Here is a 25,722-nt window from a genome sequence, read left to right on the forward strand (position 1 = left end):
TAAAAAAGGGTCTTATGCTCCCCAATTTTTTCTTAATTAACTTTCACCCCACCTTTTTGCAGAATTTGTTCTTTCATACAATTTATTTCAACATGAACGTTTGTTTTGACAAGGTTATGTTTCTTGGATACGAAAGTTAACCTCGAAGATAATACTAAATTTAGACTACCACTAAGGAAGCAAAAACTATGTAAAAACAATGTTATATGATACTCCCCAGGCCACAACAGTATGTCTGCGGACTTCAAACGATGGAAATCACATTTCAATACCCAATGTTGGGCTACCTATAAACATTCTTTGTGTCGTTACTAAATCAGTAATTTTTGGTTTGTTTATGAATTTTCTGCTAAACTGCAAAAAAAAAATTCTACATTAGCCGTCTCTAATTTACCAGCGATAGACTAGGGTAAGGCAGCTAGTCAACAATACCCATCGCCAACTCTTGGACTATTCGTTTATCAACGACGAGTGGGTCGACTGTAACATTATAACATCCCCACGACTGAAATAGCGAGCATGTTCTATGTGACAGGGATTCTAACTCGCGACCCTAACCACCAGGCCATGTCAGGGTCACCCTGCTTTGTGGAATGTAATAAACGACACACTTAGTTTGTTTCTAAATTCAGAGTCAAAAACATATAAAAAAGATGGAAAAGAGCCATATTTAAAGATGGTTTTTACCATCTCGGGCAGAAATCTTAAAAGATAGTAGCTGACTTACACCATTGAACAGTGCCTATTTAAATAACCAATCAACTCTGTGTGATATAAGCCAAATTATTTAAACATGGAAGTGTGGCTTGTTTCAGAGGTTTTTCCCCTTCTTGTACAGGAAAAATACTGAAACAAATGCTTAATGTCCACCATCGGACAGTTTCCAGTTACCATGACAAAAATTACGATAACTGAGACAATCAATTTTGGGTGATAGATGGTAACACACACATATAATACATATAACACATACATATAATACATATAACACAATACATATAACACATACATATAACACAATACATATAACACATACATATAATACATATAACACAATACATATAACACATACATATAATACATATAACACAATACATATAACACATACATATAATACATATAACACAATACATATAATGGGTCTATGGGAAAACGTCATTTCGTTAGCGCCTGGCATGATGTGCACACTGTACTTGAAGCTTTACTTTTAAATTACATATTTTGAAGTTATTATGCTATAGCAAAAACATTAAGAACGTGTTATTTTAATCAAGAGGAAATACTATTTAAACGTATACAGAAATGATCAATTGTAAAGATTTGGATACGAGGTAACAACGTCAGGTAATACTTAGGTTCTCAGAATGTACCTGTTGATAATTAAATGTCTTCTTACTTCCTCTCTTCATATTAAATATTTCGATTGGAACATCGCCAACTCCATCGTCTTTGAATATGAAAATTGACTTCTTTTCATCTGGTCTTGCAGACGCTGTATGCCGAATATATTTGTTAAGGTTGAGGCGTAGTGATGGCTGACGAAGTAAATGATGGCACAGCCCCCTTTCGGCTTTGCAAAACTCATTTCTGAAGCGAGCCAAACCAGAAGCGATCGACAACACAGCTTGCATAACTTTTACAGTCCCAGCATTTCGTAAAGAACCAGTACATTCTGGGTCGGTACACCTAGCACGTTCTTCAGTGTATTTTTGGAACCAAGGGTTGCGTTTGTTTGTTTCTGGACTAAGTCGCCGGAAGTGCGTCACAAATTCCTGGACCTCTTTAAAGGCTTCCCTGAAAACCAAGGAACCAGAAATGTCTTTCCCAAACTTCTCTAAGATATCTAAATCCACTTCCCTGACTCCGTTTCTTAACCAAACAAAATCGTTACGGGCGACTAATCCATCAGCTGTTGCTTTCTGAAAGGCAGAAAAGAAAAGACCGGTATCATGGTCACTCAGAAAAAGGATGACCACCGCAACACCACGATTTCTGGAATCCACCAATTTTCTTATTATCTTGTGCAAATTTAATAATCCAGTTTCAGTATTATCCACTCCTTCCATTGAAAGTTGAACGTCAATACAGATGGAAGCATACTTGACTTCTGTGGTAAACGCCCGAAGACCACGAAAACTGTCATAATCTGTACTGTGAACAACTGTTACAAATGTCCATCCGAAGTGCATGAGGACTTCGACGATGGCCTTGGACTTCGTTTTCGCTGATGCAGCTGTTTGTAAACCGTAAGAATCCCTCTTCTTATCGGTTGAAAGGTCCTCAGTGGACACACTCGTGAGGTTCAGAGGACTCAATATTGATTCTGCAATGGCAGCTACTTCTGGTGATGTGGCAGAGACGACAGCTAACATTGAGATGCTATCGAGTTCCTCGGAGCTTTCTGTAAGAAAGCTTGACAAGTGCTGAGCGACCTTTAGAACTGACCCACACGTGTCAATAACAACAGCTCCCAAACGAACTCCCGGCAAGAATTGCGCATCATTATTAATTTTGTCCAGTGTCCACAAAGCTGCCTCTAAATCAAGAATAGCGTCGTTGTTAATTGCGGTGCTGCACTCTAGCGGCGACGATCCCGGTTTGTGGATTGGCAGAAGTACGGGAATGATGACATCTGCCCTTTGGTCTATCATTACAAACTCATCAGGCATTTCTTTGGAACCTTCCAGTTGGCCATGGACTATTCTATTGAAAAAAAGGAAAAAAAATCGTTTATTTACGTACCATGATATATATATATATATTATTAAAAAAAACAGTTCTTATTGTACTTAACATGTGGTATTAGATCTAAAGTAGATGTATCAGAATTGGTCAGAATTCAAAGATGAGACTCCATAAAAAAAGTATCTGACATTTTTAGCCTGACTGGCACATTATGCGACACATAAACGACCAAATTAGAAACCCCTATTTTTGTGCATTGGCGTCCCTAATTTAGAACTGTTGACAAAAGGGTTGAAAACTAGTTAACAAGAGTCATGTGGTTACTCATATTCCACCAGTTTGAGTGCCCATGGTATCTGTCGTACTCCCCAGAGTTGTGAGTACAAAACACGTTCGGCGGTGCGTTAAGACTCTAACCTTAGACTCTAACCCAGTCGGCTTAATAAAATGTATTTGATGTTTATATATTTCCACAAAATGACTTATCTGATTATCTGTGACTCCCCGTGTTTCTCTTTCCTGGAAATAGTCAAGGTAGAAAATCTCTTAAGAACCTATCTTTCCAGATACGTTTAACTTCGGGCCTGGCATGGCCAAGCGCGTAAGGCGTGCGACTCGTAATTCGCGGGTTCGCGCCCGCGTCGCGCTAAACATGCTCGCCCTCCCAGCCGTGGGGGTGTATAATGTGACGGTCAATCCCACTATTCGTTGGTAAAAGAGTAACCCAAGAGTTGGCGGTGGGTGGTGATGACTAGCTGCCTTCCCTCTAGTCTTACACTGCTAAATTAGGGAGGGCTAGCACAGATAGCCCTCGAGTAGCTTTGTGCGAAATTCCAAAAAACAAAAATAAACGTTCAACTTCCTATAAGGAAAAAAGTTTTTATAGAAAGAAAACTTTCCTAACACCTGGCCACGCGTGCTGTAAAATGAAAACAGGATATATTTTTTTTCTTCTTTGCCATTTACTTTCAGGGTTCTCTATACTTCCAACCAAGATATATTGATTCAAGATAAATATCACCATACATGACTGAATAAACCATAGAATCCTTACATATTTCAAATTTTCTGTATTCAATTTTCCTTTTATTGGAAAAGCTCATATTTACAACCAATCAGAAGTTGGGAATTAAAGTATTGTAAAAATTTACTTTCATTTGGCCACTCGGTTTGCGAGTGTTGGATAGACCTTTCTAAATATAGACAAATTGTAATTTAGGATGATTTTCATTAGTAATTAATTAATTTATATAGTAGGAGTGAATCAGAACAGATTTTCTATAAAATAGTTCTTAAACTAATTCCACTTTACTCTATTTTATAGCTTTCAAATACACAGCCAATACATTTGCTACATTTATAGCGGTACGTCATACTTTCAACCAATCAGATAAAGACTTAACGAGCTCCATTCTTGACACAGTATAAAGTATAAAATATTACTGTGAACAAAGTGATATTTGGAACAAACCGAGCCGTTATATGTCACACTATCTAATATCCTTTCAAATATTGCTGTAAACAAAGTGATATTTGGATCGAACCGAGCCGTCATGTGTCACACTATCTAATACACTATAAAATATTACTGTGAACAAAGTGATATTTGGATCAAACCGAGCAGTGATGTGACACAGAGGTTCCCCTTATTTTGTACGCAAGGTGACACTTGGGGTTCCCCTCATTATTTGCTCAAGCTTTTTTGTTTTTTTTTAATTTTGCACAAAGCTACTCAAGGGCTATCTGCGCTAGCTGTCCCTAATTTAGCAGTGTAAGACTAAAGGGAAGGCAGCTAGTCATCATCACCCACCGCCAACTCTTGGGCTACTCTTTTACCAACGAATAGTGGGATTGACTGTCACATTATAACGCCCCCACGGCTGGGAGGGCGAGCATGTTTGGCGCCACGGGGATGCGAACCCGCGACCCTCAGATTACGAGTCGCACGCCTTAACACGCTTGGCCATGCCGGGCTTTACTGAAGCTAAATACTGGCATTAGGCTTAAAGTAGAAACACGTTGAGTCCAAGTAGGACCGAGTTTTATGCTGTAGCATGTGTTGTCTTTATATTATTGTGTACAAAAGCTGTCTCGTTGATATATTACCAAGACAAAGATCATTTATTGTAGAAAATCAAATCACAGATTGTTCATAAGATCGTTAGCCATGGTCTGCTCTCCTTTGGCTCAGCGGTAAGTATGAGAGTTACAACGCCAAAAACTGGATTTAGATACCTGCGGTGGGCACAGTACAGATAGTCTATAATGTAGCATTGTCGTTACTTAAGAACAAACAGCCCCAAACCTAGACTATTTAATGTAGTAAAGAACTTCTTTCTCACTCTCAGGTTCGTGGACTCTAAACAAGATTTGTGTTTAAAACTACAATTTATATGAAGTCAGTTCTCAAAAGAAACAGATCATATAGAGTTCTCTTCTGGAAATTTCAGAGCAGTGTTATGGTTCTGGTTTCTTTCCAGATTCCATCTGCACGAACCAGTAAATGAAGCAACAGATAAGTGGTAAAACGCAGTCAGCAGTAACTGAGTGTCAGTCCCAACACGCAATGTAATCATACCAGTTGTCGTTCCCAAGGTATTCTCTGGACAGAGAGGCGATGTTTAGATATTTTTTAACAGAAAAGACTAAACAAAGGTCTCGAGTTCTTGATGTTTCTTGTGAACAGTGCTCTGTATCCTTCACCGGAATTCAGATCCATATGGACCTGGAAGGGTCAGGCGAAAACCATATGAACCTTGGAGGGGGAAGATGCAAACCATATCGACCTTGGATGATTATGTTAAAACTATATGAACCTGGACGGGTCAAACTAAAAGCATATGCATATGAATTTGTGAGCATTAGGTTAAAACCATATGGGCCTAGGGGGGAAAGGTCAAGTGAAAACCATATAGACCTGGGGGAGTCAGCTGTAAACTTGACCTCTTCCTTCATCTGCACCGATGTGGTGGGCAAACTATATCAATGATTAACACTGACATAAAGGCGTTGAATACACGAAAATTTAGAGTACGATATTTGCCCTTACTAGAGTCATGTGAATTTATATTCCGCTTTCCCACAAGGATACACTTGCTATTTGTAGTCCACATGTGCTAATGTTGCTTCACTTCATAATTTACACTATATATTTTCACACAAATACTCTATTAATACTCTCTTTATAAACGATAAGTCTACGAAGAGGTGTCTATTGACTAAACCTATAGTACATGTTAATAGATCAGAGGTTCTAAGGTTCATTTCCATTCTGTATGACAGAGCGATCTAATGTGCGAAACAGTTCATTTTTGCGCACGTTTTTCTTAAAATATTCGAATGTCCTGCTTAGAAGTTTGTCCTGGAGTTGCTGGATGTATACACATTTGTGTGTAAAGTGTAAATTTGTTATCTCGAAACTCCGTATAATCGTCTCGGGACTCTGTACGCTGATCCCCGAACTCCGTATGTTCATCTAGGAACATTATATCTTGATCTAGGGACACTGTATGTTGATGTAGAGACTCTGTATGTTGATGTTGGAACTCTTTCTGTTGATGTAGGGACTCTGTATGTTGATGTTGGAACTCTTTCTGTTGATGTAGGGACTCTTTATGTTGATGTAGGAACTCTGTATGTTGATGTTGGAACACTGTATGTTGATGTTCGAACTCTTTATGATGATGTAGGAACTCTTTATGTTGATGTAGGAACTCTTTCTGTTGATGTAGGAACTCTTTATGTTGATGTAGGAACTTTGTATGTTGATGTAGGAACTCTGTATGTTGATGTAGGAACTCTTTCTGTTCGTGTAGGAACTCTTTCTGTTGATGTTCGAACTCTTTATGTTAATGTAGGAACTCTTTATGTTGATGTAGGAACTCTTTCTGTTGATGTAGGAACTCTTTATGTTGATGTAGGAACTCTGTATGTTGATGTAGGAACTCTTTCTGTTGATGTAGAAACTCTTTATGTTGATATAGGGACTCTTTATGTTGATGTAGGGATTCTTTATGTTGATGTAGGGACTCTATGTTGATGTATAGACTCTGTATGTTGATGTAGGAACTCTGTATGTTGATGTAGGAACTCTGTATGTTGATGTAGGGACTCTGTATGTTGATGTAGGAACTCTGTATGTTGATGTAGGAACTCTGTATGTTGATGTAGGGACTCTTTATGTTGATGTTCGAACTCTTTATGTTGATGTAGGAACTCTTTATGTTGATGTAGGAACTCTTTCTGTTGATGTAGGAACTCTTTATGTTGATGTAGGGACTCGGTATGTTGATGTATAGACTCTGTATGTTGATGTAGGAACTCTGTATGTTGATGTAGGAACTCTTTCTGTTGATGTAGGGACTCTTTATGTTGATGTTCGAACTCTTTATGTTGATGTAGGAACTCTTTATGTTGATGTAGGAACTCTTTCTGTTGATGTAGGAACTCTTTATGTTGATGTAGGAACTCTGTATGTTGATGTAGGGACTCTGTATGTTGATGCAGGGACTCTTTATGTTGATGTAGGAACTCTTTCTGTTGATGTAGGAACTCTTTATGTTGATGTAGGAACTCTTTCTGTTGATGTAGGAACTCTTTCTGTTGATGTAGGAACTCTTTATGTTGATGTAGGGACTCTTTATGTTGATGTAGGGACTCTTTCTGTTGATGTAGGGACTCTTTATGTTGATGTAGGAACTCTTTATGTTGATGTAGGGACTCTTTATGTTGATGTAGGGACTCTTTCTGTTGATGTAGGAACTCTTTATGTTGATGTAGGAACTCTTTATGTTGATGTAGGAACTCTTTCTGTTGATGTAGGAACTCTTTCTGTTGATGTAGGAACTCTTTATGTTGATGTAGGGACTCTGTATGTTGATGTATAGACTCTGTATGTTGATGTTCGAACTCTTTATGTTGATGTTCGAACTCTTTATGTTGATGTAGGAACTCTTTCTGTTGATGTAGGAACTCTTTATGTTGATGTAGGAACTCTTTATGTTGATGTAGGAACTCTTTATGTTGATGTAAAGACTCTGTATGTTGACGTAGGAACTCTTTCTGTTGATGTAGGAACTCTTTATGTTGATGTAAAGACTCTGTATGTTGATGTAGGGACTCTTTCTGTTGATGTAGGGACTCTTTATGTTGATGTAGGAACTCTTTATGTTGATGTAGGAACTCTGTATGTTGATGTATAGACTCTGTATGTTGATGTAGGGACTCTTTCTGTTGATGTAGGGACTCTTTATGTTGATGTAGGAACTCTTTCTGTTGATGTAGGAACTCTGTATGTTGATGTAGGAACTCTTTCTGTTGATGTAGGAACTCTTTCTGTTGATGTAGGAACTCTTTATGTTGATGTAAAGACTCTGTATGTTGATGTAGGGACTCTTTCTGTTGATGTAGGGACTCTTTATGTTGATGTAGGAACTCTTTATGTTGATGTAAAGACTCTGTATGTTGATGTAGGGACTCTTTCTGTTGATGTAGGGACTCTTTATGTTGATGTAGGGACTCTGTATGTTGATGTATAGACTCTGTATGTTGATGTTCGAACTCTTTATGTTGATGTTCGAACTCTATATGTTGATGTAGGAACTCTTTCTGTTGATGTAGGAACTCTTTATGTTGATGTAGGAACTCTTTATGTTGATGTAAAGACTCTGTATGTTGATGTAGGAACTCTTTATGTTGATGTAGGAACTCTTTCTGTTGATGTAGGAACTCTTTATGTTGATGTAGGGACTCTTTATGTTGATGTAGGGACTCTTTCTGTTGATGTAGGAACTCTTTCTGTTGATGTAGGAACTCTTTATGTTGATGTAAAGACTCTGTATGTTGATGTAGGGACTCTTTCTGTTGATGTAGGGACTCTTTATGTTGATGTAGGAACTCTTTCTGTTGATGTAGGAACTCTGTATGTTGATGTAGGAACTCTTTCTGTTGATGTAGGAACTCTTTCTGTTGATGTAGGAACTCTTTCTGTTGATGTAGGAACTCTTTATGTTGATGTAGGGACTCTGTATGTTGATGTATAGACTCTGTATGTTGATGTTCGAACTCTTTATGTTGATGTAGAAACTCTTTCTGTTGATGTAGGAACTCTTTCTGTTGATGTAGGAACTCTTTATGTTGATGTAAAGACTCTGTATGTTGATGTAGGGACTCTTTCTGTTGATGTAGGGACTCTTTATGTTGATGTAGGAACTCTTTCTGTTGATGTAGGAACTCTGTATGTTGATGTACGAACTCTTTCTGTTGATGTAGGAACTCTTTATGTTGATGTAGGAACTCTTTCTGTTGAGGTAGGAACTCTTTATGTTGATGTAGGGACTCTTTATGTTGATGTAGGAACTCTTTCTGTTGATGTAGGAACTCTTTATGTTGATGTTCGAACTCTTTATGTTGATGTAGGAGCTCTTTCTGTTGATGTAGGAACTCTTTATGTTGATGTAGGGACTCTGTATGTTGATGTATAGACTCTGTATGTTGATGTTCGAACTCTTTATGTTGATGAAGGAACTCTTTATGTTGATGTAGGGACTCTGTATGTTGATGTATAGACTCTGTATGTTGATGTAGGAACTCTGTATGTTGATGTAGGAACTCTGTATGTTGATGTAGGGACTCTTTATGTTGATGTTCGAACTCTTTATGTTGATGTAGGAACTCTTTATGTTGATGTAGGAACTCTTTCTGTTGATGTAGGAACTCTTTATGTTGATGTAGGGACTCTGTATGTTGATGTATAGACTCTGTTTGTTGATGTATAGACTCTGTTTGTTGATGTAGGAAGTCTGTATGTTGATGTAGAAACTCTTTCTGTTGATGTTCGAACTCTTTATGTTGATGTAGGAACTCTTTATGTTGATGTAGGAACTCTTTATGTTGATGTAGGAACTCTGTATGTTGATGTAGGGACTCTGTATGTTGATGTAGGGACTCTTTATGTTGATGTAGGAACTCTTTCTGTTGATGTAGGAACTCTTTATGTTGATGTAGGAACTCTGTATGTTGATGTAGGAACTCTTTCTGTTGATGTAGGAACTCTTTATGTTGATGTAGGGACTCTTTATGTTGATGTAGGGACTCTTTCTGTTGATGTAGGGACTCTTTATGTTGATGTAGGAACTCTTTATGTTGATGTAGGGACTCTTTATGTTGATGTAGGGACTCTTTCTGTTGATGTAGGAACTCTTTATGTTGATGTAGGAACTCTTTCTGTTGATGTAGGAACTCTGTATGTTGATGTAGGAACTCTTTCTGTTGATGTAGGAACTCTTTATGTTGATGTAGGGACTCTGTATGTTGATGTATAGACTCTGTATGTTGATGTTCGAACTCTTTATGTTGATGTTCGAACTCTTTATGTTGATGTAGGAACTCTTTCTGTTGATGTAGGAACTCTTTATGTTGATGTAGGAACTCTTTATGTTGATGTAAAGACTCTGTATGTTGACGTAGGAACTCTTTCTGTTGATGTAGGAACTCTTTATGTTGATGTAAAGACTCTGTATGTTGATGTAGGGACTCTTTCTGTTGATGTAGGGACTCTTTATGTTGATGTAGGAACTCATTCTGTTGATGTAGGAACTCTGTATGTTGATGTAGGAACTCTTTCTGTTGATGTAGGAACTCTTTATGTTGATGTAGGAACTCTTTCTGTTGATGTAGGAACTCTGTATGTTGATGTAGGAACTCTTTCTGTTGATGTAGGAACTCTTTATGTTGATGTAGGGACTCTTTATTTTGATGTAGGAACTCTTTCTGTTGATCGCGGAACTCTTTATGTTGATGTTCGAACTCTTTATGTTGATGTAGGAACTCTTTCTGTTGATGTAGGAACTCTTTATGTTGATGTTCGAACTCTTTATGTTGATGTAGGAGCTCTTTCTGTTGATGTAGGAACTCTTTATGTTGATGTAGGGACTCTGTATGTTGATGTATAGACTCTGTATGTTGATGTTCGAACTCTTTATGTTGATGTAGGAACTCTTTATGTTGATGTAGGGACTCTATGTTGATGTATAGACTCTGTATGTTGATGTAGGAACTCTGTATGTTGATGTAGGGACTCTGTATGTTGATGTAGGGACTCTTTATGTTGATGTAGGAACTCTGTATGTTGATTTAGGGACTCTTTATGTTGATGTAGGAACTCTGTATGTTGATGTAGGGACTCTTTATGTTGATGTAGGGACTCCTTCTGTTGATGTAGGAACTCTTTATGTTGATGTAGGAACTCTTTCTGTTGATGTAGGAACTCTTTATGTTGATGTAGGAACTCTTTCTGTTGATGTAGGAACTCTTTCTGTTGATGTAGGAACTCTTTATGTTGATGTAGGGACTCTGTATGTTGATGTATAGACTCTGTATGTTGATGTTCGAACTCTTTATGTTGATGTAGAAACTCTTTCTGTTGGTGTAGGAACTCTTTATGTTGATGTAGGAACTTTTTATGTTGATGTAAAGACTCTGTATGTTGATGTAGGAACTCTTTATGTTGATGTAGGAACTCTTTATGTTGATGTAGGAACTCTTTATGTTGATGTAAAGACTCTGTATGTTGATGTAGGAACTCTGTATGTTGATGTAGTTTGTATATTGTTAATATCTACATTGATTCTTGCTGGGATCATGTCCTGTAACTTGTCTGATGTACAGTTTGTATATTGTTAATATATGTTTTTGTGTTGCTCCTGTATTAACCCCAGACAGACCTCGAACGTTGTCTACTCTTCGCCAGATTTTACTAGAGATTTCGCTTACGTGTTTTTGTCAAGTTAATTTAGTATCATATGTTGAACGCTTTGTTTCCAACGATTCCCCCTCCCAGACAATTTACTCTGAGATACAAAATAGAAATATTTATCATACATATTTCTTTAAATTTACTTTAATGAGATAATCCGGGGAAGCAAGTTCTTCCTTGCGGATGTCTGTGGTAATTATGATTGATGAGGAACACAAATCGTTTTAAATTCACCAAACTCATACAGTTGTTATAACACTCCAAGTCACGAGACACCGACTTACTTTACACAGTACGTACATCCACTTGTTGAACACGTTGAGGGATAATATTCAAAATGACTGTCAACAACGTGAGATCGAACGCTGTCGTAAAACACTAACTGCATGAAAGAAAAAATAAAGAATGTTTGAAGGTAATACTTTGAGGTGAAAAAACACAAACATATCATTTATTGAAATAATAAGCATGCGCGATAGGAGTTAGCATCTAGCGAGCATGCGTGACGGAGTTAACCTTGCTGCGCGTGCGTGATAGGAGTTAGCATATATTGAGCATGCGTAACAGGTGTTAACCTCTGACGGCACCACAAACTGCCTTACAAATACATACACTTGTTGTACCAGTTATTGATTGCTTTCTTAAGAATTAAAAATTATGTTAAAGAATAAAACCCATAAGGAAAATATCTCTAGTGAAGTAAGAAATTAAGGCCTCAGTTTTGAAGAAACTCACATTCTGAGTACATCTATATCCAAACATACAACGTGTTGATTTGAATGTGTTACTTTTTACCGCTGCTTCAAGCCTAACTGTCTTAATGATTTTATGATAACGGTAGATCAGTTACCTACATCACAATATCAGTCTTAATTTGAAAATCATTTGCTCGAGGCTCGAATGACAACTTATAATGTGATGGTCAATCCCACTATTCGTTGGTAAAAGAGTAGCCCAAGAGTTGGCGGTGAGTGGTGATGACTAGCTGCCTTCCCTTTAGACTTACAATGCTAAATCAGGGACGGCTAGCGCATATAGCCCTCGCGTAGCTTTGCGTGAAATTCAAAAAAGAAAACAAATAATTTCAGAGTTAAACATTATTTGACTTTTGTTATGTACGAGCTAATATTTTCTTACTGTTAATCGGATCAAGTGGCCAGTCCTCTGTGATGTGTAACTGGCCACAATGAATCATAAATAGTCGTAGAAACTTCCAAAACAAGGTGTACTTTCGCATGGTCCCCGAAGATGTTTTATTTCAAGAGTAAACAAAAACCAAAATGAGGGGTAACAAATATTTTTACTTCTTGCTTTTACAGTTCACATGTCATACTATATTATAAGTTACATGATTCTTCTCGTGATTCATGATATGCGCACGTTTTACTGACGTCAAGAGAGTACAAATTGCAATGTTAAACGTCCCTTATGTGACGTCATTTTAGTGTTTACTTACTGATTGACAGACAACACACTACTTTACAGTGGTGTGAGTGGTGAAAACCATTAAAATAAAAGAGCGAGTATCCACTAAAAGTAATATTTGGCCATTAAATATAAACTAATGCTAATCGTTTTAAGGATATTTTAGGATCGTTCTGGAAGTAAAAAGGACATTTTAAATAAATCTTGCTTCGTGTCTTCCAGAACTTAATTCGCTTGCATTAAATATATAAACACTTTTCTCAATGTGCATTACCACTGCATTAAATATAAAACATTATAACTAAAGTTATTTGTTTATCAAAAGGTTTTGGCACTTGTTTAGGTACCAGAACTTTTCCTTAAGAACTGTAATTACCCCCCCCCTCTCATATAAACAGAAACACATACATGCATACAGAAATATGACGTTTCCATATCTTTACTGGAACATTTCTAAACGATGAATAAAGTAGAATTTATCGAAATTCAATTTGAAGATTTTTCTGTTTTTAAAATAAATGATATTCAAGGTGTTAGAATTAGAACGATGTTAAATGTTTTAGGGTTAGAATGATATGAAAGGTATTAAAATCAGGACAATATTAAAGGTGTTAAGATTAAAATGATACTACATGTCTTAGGGTTAGAACGATAATAAGAGTGTTAGTGTTAGAATGGGATTACATGTGTTAGGATTAAAACGATATTAACAGTGTTAGTGTTAGAGTGGGATTAAAGGTATTAGGGTTAGAACGATGTTAAATGTTTTAGGGCTAGAATGATATGAAAGGTATTAGTATCAGGACAATATTAAAAGTGTTAAGGTTAGAATGATATTAAATGTCTTAGGGTTAGAACGATAATAAGAGTGTTAGTGTTAGAATGGGATTAAATATGTTAAGATTAAAACGATATTAACAGTGTTAGGGTTAGAGTGGAATTAAAGGTATTAGGGTTAGAACAATGTTAAATGTTTTAGAGTTAGAATGATATGCAAGGTATTAGTATCAGAATAATATTAAAAGTGTTTAGGTTAGAATAATATTAAATGTCTTAGGGTTAGAACGATAATAAGAGTGTTAGTGTTAGAATGGGATTAAATATGTTAAGATTAAAACGATATTAACAGTGTTAGGGTTAGAGTGGAATTAAAGGTATTAGGGTTAGAACAATGTTAAATGTTTTAGAGTTAGAATGATATGCAAGGTATTAGTATCAGAATAATATTAAAAGTGTTTAGGTTAGAATAATATTAAATGTCTTAGGGTTAGAACGATAATAAGAGTGTTAGTGTTAGAATGGGAGGTAAAGTATTAGGGTTAGATTGGGATTAAAAGTACTAGGAATAGAAAAAAAAAAACATTTTATCCAACGAGAAGATTACACATTTACAGCTTTAGGACTGGATGAATCACATTTAACCCCCACTGTTCTGTTGAACAGTCACTTCATATCATACCAACAGATATTTCAGTTGAACTGGTAACTATGTCGACATTCTTAGAACTCCAGCGACATTTTTATTATTTCTGTTCTTGCATTAAGGTTAACTGTAAAATATTCGTTTATTTATTTCCTAATTTTCAGAAATGCGTTTCACGTTAATGAAAATTATTCTCTCAAACCCAATTGGTAAAAGGAATCTTTTTGGCATTTATTAATTTCACTTGTTTTTGATTTTTGCTTGTTTGTTTGTTTTTTAAACAGGAGGTTGGGAGAAATTTCCCTTTAAAAGACAAAGTAAACAAAATAAAAAGAATCTATTTTAATGTTTTTATTTTAAGAAAATTCCAGGAAGTGAAAGAGGTAAAAATCAGCACCTGTCTTGGACGTTTTTATCTCCATCCATCTGACGAGGGTGGGACACAAACATTGAGTTCGCTACCTAACCAGAGTTCTGAACGTCCACCTAGTTACCGGCCATAACTAATATTCCTGTAATATTGTGGAAAACGTACCTGTCGAGGTTCTACTCCCACTGTTTTATTAAATGTGTACAATGTTAAACCTAAATGTATATTATCCACTCTTCCCAGTTGACTTCCTCTAAATTTCTGGCCGCTTACTTCAGGAGGACTCCTGTTATTGGCTCTAAGAGTAAATTCTAAAGGCTTCAAGTACTGCCACATAAATTCTCGTCCTGACATCTGTTGGAAAGACGAACAAGCACCAGGGCGTCCAGAACACTTGATTTCCCAAGCTTTACGAAGCGCGTGGGCATAAGTAAAGAGCGCGTGAATGCTTGGAATAGCTCGTGATGTTCTTAACAATACCTGTCCAGGAGACACTAAAAGACGGTGATTAGAACAAACTGGAAGATTTTAAACTGTAACCCTTCTAGACCTCTAACACTGCAATTTTTGCTACTCATAATGTACTCTAGAAACCAGCGGTTTTCCTGCAGAGTTGTGGAACCCAAATCCTGTAGCTCGGCCCAATAATTCTCCAGCTGACGGACAGCTTGCGGATAGACAGCGACAGAGAAGATATTTCTTTCGTTCAATGCATTTGCTAAGCTGGTGAGAGAATCCATATCTGGAATCCAAGAAAAGATCCACTGAAACCTTGCCACCATTTGTAGGTTTTCAGCCATCGCCTGGATGAATCGTTGTATAATAAGTCCATATCCAATCACAATAACTGGAGTTTTATCTTCCAACTCAACGGCGAGGCTGTTCAGTAGCTTACCATACAGTTTTCTCCCGGACAGAATACCTTCATCTTCTTTCCATTGGATGCTTTTTACTTTAACAATACACAGGTTTCCAATCGCAGCCAGATGACCAAGTGTTTCAGTTAAGCGAATACTGTGCTTGTCGCTCGTATGTAAGACAGCAATTTTATTCCATTCCATGTCGAGGGCGACTTCTGCTATGGTCTAAAACAATTGACAAAGTCGGTCATTTTAAACAACAGCCGCAAAAAGAAAGTGATATCAAAACCAGCTCACGTGAAACTTTTAAACTTACTAAAATTTCGTTTAGAATAAAAAGCTCAAACAATGAGATGGTGAGACTAGTGTTTACATTAAAGTAAGATAAAACTACAAACTTTATATATGTACTGATATTATTCACACTTAAGATAAAACTACAAACCTTATATATGTACGGATATTATTCACACTTAATATAGGATAAAACTACAAACCTTATATATGTACGGATATTATTCATAATTAAGATAGGATAAAACTACAAACCTTATATATGTACGGATATTATTCATAATTAAGATAGGATAAAACTACAAACCTTATATATGTACGAATATTATTCACACTTAAGATAAAACTACAAACCTTATATATGTACGAATATTATTCACACTTAAGATAAAACTACAAACCTTATATATGTACGGATATTATTCACACTTAAGATAGGATAAAACTACAAACCTTGTATATGTACGGATATTATTCACACTTAAGATAAAACTTCAAACCTTATATATGTACGGATATTATTCACACTTAAGATAGGATAAAACTACAAACCTTATATATGACGGATATTATTCACACTTAAGATAGGATAAAACTACAAACCTTATATATGTACGGATATTATTCATACTTAAGATAGGATAAAACTACAAACCTTATATATGTACGGATATTCTTTAAACTTAAGATACCATAAAACCACAGACCTTATATGTACGGGCATTATTTACACTTAAAATAAGACAAAATCATAAATCTTATTGCACGTATCCCTTCAAACTTGGGTACTGTACAATTAACAATTATATGTGGCTCCTGGTGTATGACATTCAGTATGTGGTTAGTAGTTATGACACCTAGCATGTGGATACCAGTGTGTGACATCTAACATGTGGATACCAGTGTGTGACATCTAACATGTGGATACCAGTGTGTGACATCTAACATGTGGATACCAATGTATGACACCTAGCATGTGGATACCAATGTATGACACCTAGCATGTGGATACCAGTGTGTGACATCTAACATGTGGATACCAGTGTGTGACATCTAACATGTGACTACTAGCGTATGACATCTAACATGTGGCTACTAGTGTGTGACTACTTTAGTAAACTATCTACTAACAGAACCGAAAATAAGAAATATCAGAGAGACATATGGTAGCTCATAACGAGACTAGTAAAATATAAAACCTTTCGAATTAGATTTTTAATATGTTTTTGGCAATAAACATTCTAAGAGTGACATGATATATATTTTTTTTTATTCATAAACGAGTTCGTTAACTAAAAATTAGCTGTTCATTTGGAAGTCAAATATACATTTATAATTCCTTGACATACAATATTTCTGAGAACAATTTGTTTGTTTTTCATAAAGAATTACGAACCATTGCAAGATGATCCGGAGAAATCGCTGAGCGGAAATCTAATGGAATTATGGGTATTGCGTAATCATGAAGAGAACCAATCACGTGAGGCAGACTTGTTAACCTCGTCGTATCGATTAAACCTACGAATAAAAGTGCGAAACAGTCCCTGTAATTTCTTGTTAATGGTAATCTATATTGAGGAACGGCTTGTGGATAATGAATTGTCATTAGATACTAAGATAAGATAGAAATATTATCACGTGAAATCAGTTTCTATAAAATAGAATTAATTATAGAATTAATATTTTATTTTCGAAATGCGAGAAATAATTATATTCGTTCCTTGTACTGTAAAACCAAATTATGAGGCTTTTGAATTCCTTCTGGATATGATGGCAGGCGTGGCATAATAGTTATTGTGACCGGACTGTGATTCGGAAGATTCACGGTTCGTGACACTCAAAAAACGTATTCCTCACTTTAGAGCGAAAGGTATGTTAGGGGAAAAATAATGATCCAATCCCTGTGTACCCCTGGTGAGTGCCCCCCAGTGACTCAGCGGGATGTCTGTGGACTTACAACGCTAAAAACCGGGTTTCGATACCCGTGGTGGGCAGAGCACAGATAGCCCATTGTGTAACTTTGTACTAAAACAAAGAGAAACGAAAACATTGCGCATACTAGAAGTGTTTCACTTGATATTTTATTGTAAGTATTTTAACCTAAAGAATAACAGTTACACGATAACAGGGAATATGACAGAGTTTGTTTGACATGTCTTAACAAATATTCCTTTAATTTCACTCACGGGTTTTTAGAATTAATAATGTGGTTTTTTCACGTTGATACTATGGGGTCCCAACATAGCCAAGTGGTTAGGGAAGCTCGACTCGTAATGTGAGGTTTGAGGGCTCAAATCGCTGTTTTTCCAAATACGCTTGTCCTTTCAATTGTGGAGGCGTTATAACGTGTAGGTAAAACCTACTATTCGTTGGTAAAAGAGTAGCCCAAGAGTTGGCGGTGGGTGGTGATGACTAGCTGCCTTCTCTCTAGTCTTACACTGCTCGTGTAGCTTTCAGCGAAATTTAAAAAAAAAGAAGCAAACAATATGGTTTAGAAGACTTGGTTCAGGGTTTGCCAGTACTTGTGAACAATTGTAAAATTAATTCCGATTTAAAAAATGAATACAAAAACAGTGTTAAAATAAACGTCTTATTAATTATTACCTAAAATTACTTATATATTGTGTAAATAATATTAATAATAATTTCAGTTCACCAGTTTCATTGTATTCACATCATAATAAGTGTTGTTCATTAAAACTGGTGATATATGTATACAGCCCAGACAATGTCTGTTGCATGCCAGCCTACCTGATGATCCTTGGTATCTACGAAAGGCCTCGTTGGTATAACAAACCTAGTGTGGCTACTACTTACTTTGTTTGTCCAATAAATTATCGGCCAGAACATTCGTACTTTCCTAAATTTATCGTAAAAATGCGAAAAATATATATTTTTTTTCAGATTTATAACTCTTCCCTTCTGGTGCTTATAATGCACTCTAGAAACCAGACTTTTAACATAACAACCTTATATAGCACCACACAAAGGAGGGAAAACACACCGAGTAGTTTGTCACAAGTCCAGGTATTACGGGAGGGTCCGGTAAACCTGGACTACTTGACCTATACCAATACGACTCGAGTTCACGCGCATAAAACCCAATACGTCATAGAGGGTTAGCGAGTATTCCTGTGGGTCGCATGAATGTACATCTAGGTTTACACATAATTAATTTAAACTTTAAGACGTGGGTGCAGTGTTTATTTCAGGATTAAACAAGATGGAATATTTGGCCTACAGCTGTACCTGATATGGTCATAGGACAATTGACTTCCATCAAACTGAAGAGAAAGAGAATGCAGTCTGTTTGTTTCTCCAATGGCCGTCACACAAGTGCTGTAAACATGTGTTTCTTTTGTTTATCAATGGGCTAATCTGAGCTAATTGTGTCGTGGTTTCTGAAAACCGGTTTTTATTCTTAAAGTGTGGGATAATTGTGTTCTGGTCGTTGGTGAATTGGAATCAGAAGACCAAATCCTTTCAGTTTATGTATTTGACCTCGTCCTAAGATTCAGAGATTAATTTACTCAAATTCTGCCTAAAATAATTTCAAGTGCCGCGACTATTGAGGATTCCCTCTTGTATATACTTAATTTGCAGTTATACAACAAAGCACCGCTGAATTTCAGAATCAATATTTTCATTGGCCATCTTTTGAGCCACGTGAAGAGCATAAAAAAACTTTGTTCTCACTGATAGGTAGAGATAGTTTCAATCGAGCCGCGGAGAGCTCCTCCAAACGGCACTGCTCGCGTCCCTATTGGACGTACCTCAACCCTACAAAACGAAGACGCACTCAAGCCACAAACAAAATATTTGTGAATGATATGGAAGAACAGGTTTTACAAAGACAAGTGGACTCGTCAGCCATTTTCTCCATGGTTTGTTTGTGACGTAGAGGCGCATGTGCAATCCCCGAGTATATAAATTGATGCACCTTCTGAAATAACACTATTTGTTTCTCTATTTGGATTTTTATACGATAAATCTAGGCTTAGTAAGATCTGACGTTTAAAATATGTTTATCTGAAAACAAAAAATCTTTATGTCCTGCTAAACGTAAGAGAACTAAATAGGAGGAGATACAAAATTATGTATTATTGCAAGCACTGAGAGTTGTGGAGGGATACCTCAGCCGTTGAAAACCCCTCCAGATCCAAGAGGAATAAGTATGTCAGATAGAGATAGAACAACAGTGGTACAACGGTATGTCTGTGGATTTACAACACAAGACAACGGGTTTCGATACCCGTAGTGGACAGAGCATAAATAAATACTTTTGTGCTCAGTTACTCAGGAGAAGTGTCTACTCATCAAACTAACAACGATATCAAAGTAATGTTTGTTAATGAGTATAGATAGTTTAGGTTAGTTACTTTACTTCCAGCAGTGTTTGTTGAATTGTATTATAAACACGGTGTGAAGTGGGAGAAAAGAGGATAGGGATGGTTTGAGAATTATTAACTACATTTCTTCTTTTGTGTGTATATTCTTTATTCATTATTATAAAAGTAACGAAAATGTAAAAGCTAAAACTTATCAAGTTATATAAAGTCACATTACGTGTGATAATGAAAAAATAATAATAGAAATTCTCCATGATGTATTTTTAAACAGTTCCTGCTTTACGTCCTTCGTTATGGTAACGTGAACTGCACGATCGACGAGTGTTTTCAAACTTGTGTGGCGAAATTATTAGATAAACACTGTTCAAATGGCAATAAAATAATAAATTTACGCATAAATATATGTACAGTGGTACGGATTATCGTGTGGAAGCTCATAGTTAGTTTTTGGTCACGAACTCGGTCACACCGACCGAACCACTAGCGAGAGGACTCATTTATCTGTCCGTCTTCTACTTTGTTTCAATCTTGCCTCGTCTGTTATGCCTTTCTCTCATGATAAGTTTACAGTGTAATAAATGATAGCAGAATGGTTTGGAGCCCTCCTGAAAAGTTTGTTTGTTTGTTTGCTTTTGAATTTCGCACAAAGCTACTCGAGGGCTATCTGTGCTAGCCGTCCCTAATTTAGCAGTGTAAGACTAGAGGGAAGGAAGCTAGTTAACACCACCCTCCGCCAACTCTTGGGCTACTCTTTTACCAACGAATAGTTGGATTGACTGTCACATTATAACGCCCCCACGGCTGAAAGGGCGAGCATGTTTGGCGCGACCGGGATGCGAACCCGCGACCCTCAGATTACGAGTCGCACGCCTTAACACGCTTGGCCATGCCAGGCCCCCCTGAAAAGAATTGAAATGGCACTCTGTCTCATTATGCCGCACTTCAAGTACTGTTTTATTATACTGAGTACATTAGGAGGTTTTGTAAACTTAGAGTGTTATCCTAAAATCGAATCTCAATAGAGGAAAAGCAGTAAGCCCGTCTCCATAGAGACTTTGTCCAGCGTTTGATCCACTCACAGAAGAAAGAGTAGAATGCGTTCAGAGATAATGTGAAGGAAAACTGGACCTTCCCATATGCAGTTCAGTAAACTAGTCACTAGACGCCTGGCTCCCACGAAATTATTTCATAAGACCTTTTTTAATTTTCAATCAAATAGCGGGATTGTCTTTCATTCTTAATACTTATACAACAATACATCGCATCGTGATCCATCTTATACACAGCCCACCACACTAGCCATCATGCTACGTCCGACATAACAAAACATATTCTAAACCAAGTTTAATGTTCCTAATAAATAGTTCATCTCCTTATAATTAACTGTAATTACTTAATATTAGTGTTATGAAATCCTACCAAGAATCCGGTCTGAAGCATTTGACTTGGCTAAACAAGATTCTGAGTCAGAAAATAATTCTGGAAACCATTCAGTCAGCTGCGACACTGCTGCTCCCTGGTTGCCACAAGTGTCGTAAATCTTCAAACCTATATGAAAATCCATAAAATGGCAAATGATGTTAATTTTATAAATTTATGATTTTTTTTTACGAAATGACATAGAATATTTATATTATATATTAATTTTTATTTTTATTACACATTTCTCAGCCACCTGGTGGCTCAGTGATAATACCGAGTGCTTATAACTCTAATATTTGGTGTTCAATCGGTACCATGAACACATTCCCAACATAAAAACTGGTAACCGACGATTTTTCGATCGCACAAAAAATTTGATATTCGAAACCTGGAACTAACAATTAATCTCATGTCATTCTCTTCAAATTTGTATCAGTTTGGGTTTCGTAAGTTACAATTGGATCAAACTGAGTTCCTTATGTCATAAATTTGACCAGACTAGTTTTTTTTATCTCACAAATTAGACCAGACTGATACAACTGGATCAACCCGGGTTCCTTATGTCACAAACCTGAAAAGATTGGGTGAGAATTTGGATCCGATTGGGTTTTATGTTACATTTAGGATCAGAATGGATTTCTTATGTCATAATTAAATCAGACTGTGTTCCTTATGTCACAAAATTGACCAGACTGGGATCTTTATGTTAGATTTTGGATCAGAATGGGTTATTTATGTCACAAACCTGAACAGACTGGGTTACTTATGTCAGAATTTAGATCAGACTGGGATCCTTATGTTAGATTTACAATCAGAGTTCCTTCTATCAATAAAGCTTCAAAGATGTTTACGGTTTTATTTTTAGTATTCCTTATCCCAAATTTATTACGTTTTCTACATTTGCCATTGCAGTCCTTCAGTACATAGAACGTGTTACTAGATAGCGCTCCTTAGCAAAAAACGGTGCGAAAGATAATTTGTAATCATGTATAATTAAATTATTTTGACATTAACTACTGTTAAACTACTACTGTCTTCAAATGATGCGCATTTTACTGAAGTTAAACCATCATAACATCGTGCGGACAACGAGCTAGTCGGTATGTTTGACCAAAGGGGAAGTCTTTGTCCATATAATTTATAAATGTCGTTGGCAAAACTTATATAAAACATGATGATTTATCAAACAGTATCTGTGGAGAAGAGAATAATTATAAATTATATCTAATGGACATAATAGCTGTTGGCTCAATGACAAGCAACAAATAAAACATTCCCTGTCAAATTTTAACCCATCTTTTCTGGCTCTTAATAATACCGCTAGATGGAGTTTTAGCGCAGTCTCTCCTCCTCTGAATCATGGAGCCCTGTTTGTAAGTGTGGTGCTGTTGTCCTGATTTTTAATTTCTGGCTACCGAAGAAAGGTAACCAACTAGTGAGCAGTAATAATTTTACGGGTTTTTTACTTTAGTTAATTATTTTTATTATTACACTAAATTAGTATTATTTTAACCTTCGTACCAACACAATAAATATTTCTCTTCACATCCACATGCTCACTAAAGCCTGATTTTATAGTTAACAGTTAATTAATTGTTAGCAGTTAATTAATACTCGACGAAGACAATGCTTTCGGACACAATTTGCTAATAACAAACACGAGAATGAAATTTTCACTTTAACAGAATTAGCTTCAAAACTAAAATTAACAGAATTAGGTGGAAAACTTAGTAGTTAATGAGGCACTCGTCTTGAAAACGTGAATTATGAACTAACAATTGATTTAGTATATTTTACCCTTTTAGATAACTTTTTGACTGTATTTTCTTTGCTATAAAACCAATTTCCACAACATACTCTCTATAACCATACAATTTATACACCACATAGTCTTAACTATCAAATCACTTTTGACTATATAATCTCTTCTTTCGAATCAGTTTTGACTATATAACCTCTTCTTTCGAATCAGTTTTGACTATATAACCTCTTCTTTCGAATCAGTTTTGACTATATAACCTCTTCTTTCGAATCAGTTTTTACTATATAACCTCTTCTTTCGAATCAGTTTTGACTATATAATATCTTCTTTCGAATCACTTTTGACTATATAACCTCTTCTTTCGAATCAGTTTTGACTATATAACCTCTTCTTTCGAATTAGTTTTGATTATATACCTTCTTCTTTCGAATCAGTTTTGACTATATAACCTCTTCTTTCGAATCAGTTTTTACTATATAACCTCTTATTTCGAATCCGTTTTACTATACGATTTCTTTCGAATCCGTTTTTGACTATTTGAGATTTCTTTCGAATCAGTTTTTGACTATACGAATTTTCTTTTTGAATCAGTTTTTGACTATACGAATTTTCTTTTTGAATCAGTTTTTGACTATATGAAATTTTTCGAATCAGTTTTTGACTATATGAATTTTTTTCGGATCGGTTTTTGACTATATAAATTTTTTTTCGGATCGGTTTTTGACTATATGAACTCTTCTTTCGGATCGATTTTTGACTATATGAATTTTTTTGGAATCAGTTTTCGACTATATGAATTTTTTTCGGATCGGTTTTTGAGTATATGAACTCTTCTTTCGGATCGATTTTTGACTATATGAATTTTTTTCGGATCGGTTTTTGAGTATGAACTCTTCTTTCGGATCGATTTTTGACTATATGAATTTTTTTCGAATCACTTTTTGACACTGACATTTTTCTCTGATCAGTTTTTGACTATATGAACTCTTCTCTTCAATCGGTTTTTGAATATATGATTTTTTTTTTAGAATCAGTTTTGACTATGTAACCCCTTCTTTCGAACTGTTTTTTTGACTGTATATACACTTCCACTATTTAACGGTTGTTTCATATTCTCTACTAATGTGTCGTTTTGTTTATCTTAAATTGGAAACTGTTTTCAACAAACTATAGTTTCTTTTTTAATACCTCAACATATTTTGAAATATATAAAATACTGACCTATTTTAATACCGGGTATAAATGTATCCGTAATATTCTGCCCGTTAATAACCCTTTCTTGTTGGTTAAGCAGTGAAACAGCCCATCGCAACACTTCGTAAGTTTCGACTCCCTCTAGTGTCGTATTACCGCAGCCATAAATTCCTTTTCCTGGTTGATGGACGTTCAAGAGAACCCCAATGGTGACGTCTGCATCTGGCACCACCTCCGTGTGTCGATTCGAAATAAGACATTCGTCATTTCTCAAATTTTGTCCAATCACAAACGACCGTTGAGCGAACAACAGAGATAAAAGCGCACAAAAAGCACTTTGAATAAATGTCATTCTTTATACCTGCAAAATGAGAAAAGTCCCACTTGAAATGTTTTACCTAACAATGTTTACCTATATTTTTTAAGTATCAATGATACGTTTTTTATCACTGTTTCTACTTTAATATTGACGTTTCATATGAAACCAGTGAGAAAACTTTATGGTGTAATTTAACAAAACAAAAACCGCATGATAACAATGGAATAGAAAACTACACGACAAGTATGGAAGATATAGCAACAATAAAATCACTATTGTTAAACCGAGCGAGTTTCTTTTATACGTAATACGTTTCCCAGTACTAATCACCAAAATCTCAGTTTTTACTTTACAACTGATGGAGTTTCTATGGAGAAAAGGCTTAGGTTGTCACTCATTGAATGTTTCCCTGTTATGAAATACAATAATACAAAATTCGTTCCTTACGTTAAGTGAATTATTCATTTCCAATCATTCGGAACATGAGTGACACAAAACAAGAGGATATGTTTTAAGACATTAAACTTCAACAATAAACCGGAACAATATTCAACATTCAGCCAATACTTTAACACCAGTTGCTGTTAGTTCGCAAGTCATAACACAGACTTACCTGTTCCTTTTCTCTTCGTTAACTTTTCATACTTGTAACATGAACTGGCTACTTACTAGTTTCGCTGTGTCGTCTATTTTAGATGATAGTTTAACACCTTCATCTGTTTTCTATTGTGCTAGGTGCTAGTTTAACACCTTCAATTGTTATCTGGTTTGTTAGGTACTAGTGTAACAACTTGACTGTTTTCTATTTTGTTAATTGCTAGCTTAACACCTCAACTGGTTTCTAGTTTACTATGTGCTAGTTTA

The 25,722-nt window shown here is 35.9% G+C and overlaps 1 protein-coding gene across 1 annotated transcript in view; it reads right to left on the minus strand.

Moving 5' to 3' along the window:
* Positions 1 to 24,891, minus strand: part of LOC143257733 (uncharacterized) — a 33,355-nt gene extending 8,464 nt beyond the window's left edge. Inside the window, exons 1-7 of the mRNA XM_076516766.1 lie at positions 24,696 to 24,891; positions 21,581 to 21,709; positions 17,209 to 17,330; positions 15,320 to 15,743; positions 14,824 to 15,176; positions 11,725 to 11,822; positions 1,371 to 2,703 (exon numbers count right to left, since the gene is read on the minus strand). Coding sequence (XP_076372881.1) covers positions 1,371 to 2,703; positions 11,725 to 11,822; positions 14,824 to 15,176; positions 15,320 to 15,743; positions 17,209 to 17,330; positions 21,581 to 21,709; positions 24,696 to 24,891 — 2,655 coding nt within the window. The remainder of the gene's footprint in view (positions 1 to 1,370; positions 2,704 to 11,724; positions 11,823 to 14,823; positions 15,177 to 15,319; positions 15,744 to 17,208; positions 17,331 to 21,580; positions 21,710 to 24,695) is intronic.
* Between the last annotated feature and the right edge of the window lie 831 nt (positions 24,892 to 25,722).

The sequence above is a fragment of the Tachypleus tridentatus genome, chromosome 7, assembly GCF_004210375.1.
Source record: "Tachypleus tridentatus isolate NWPU-2018 chromosome 7, ASM421037v1, whole genome shotgun sequence".
In the NCBI taxonomy this organism is placed as follows: domain Eukaryota; kingdom Metazoa; phylum Arthropoda; class Merostomata; order Xiphosura; family Limulidae; genus Tachypleus; species Tachypleus tridentatus.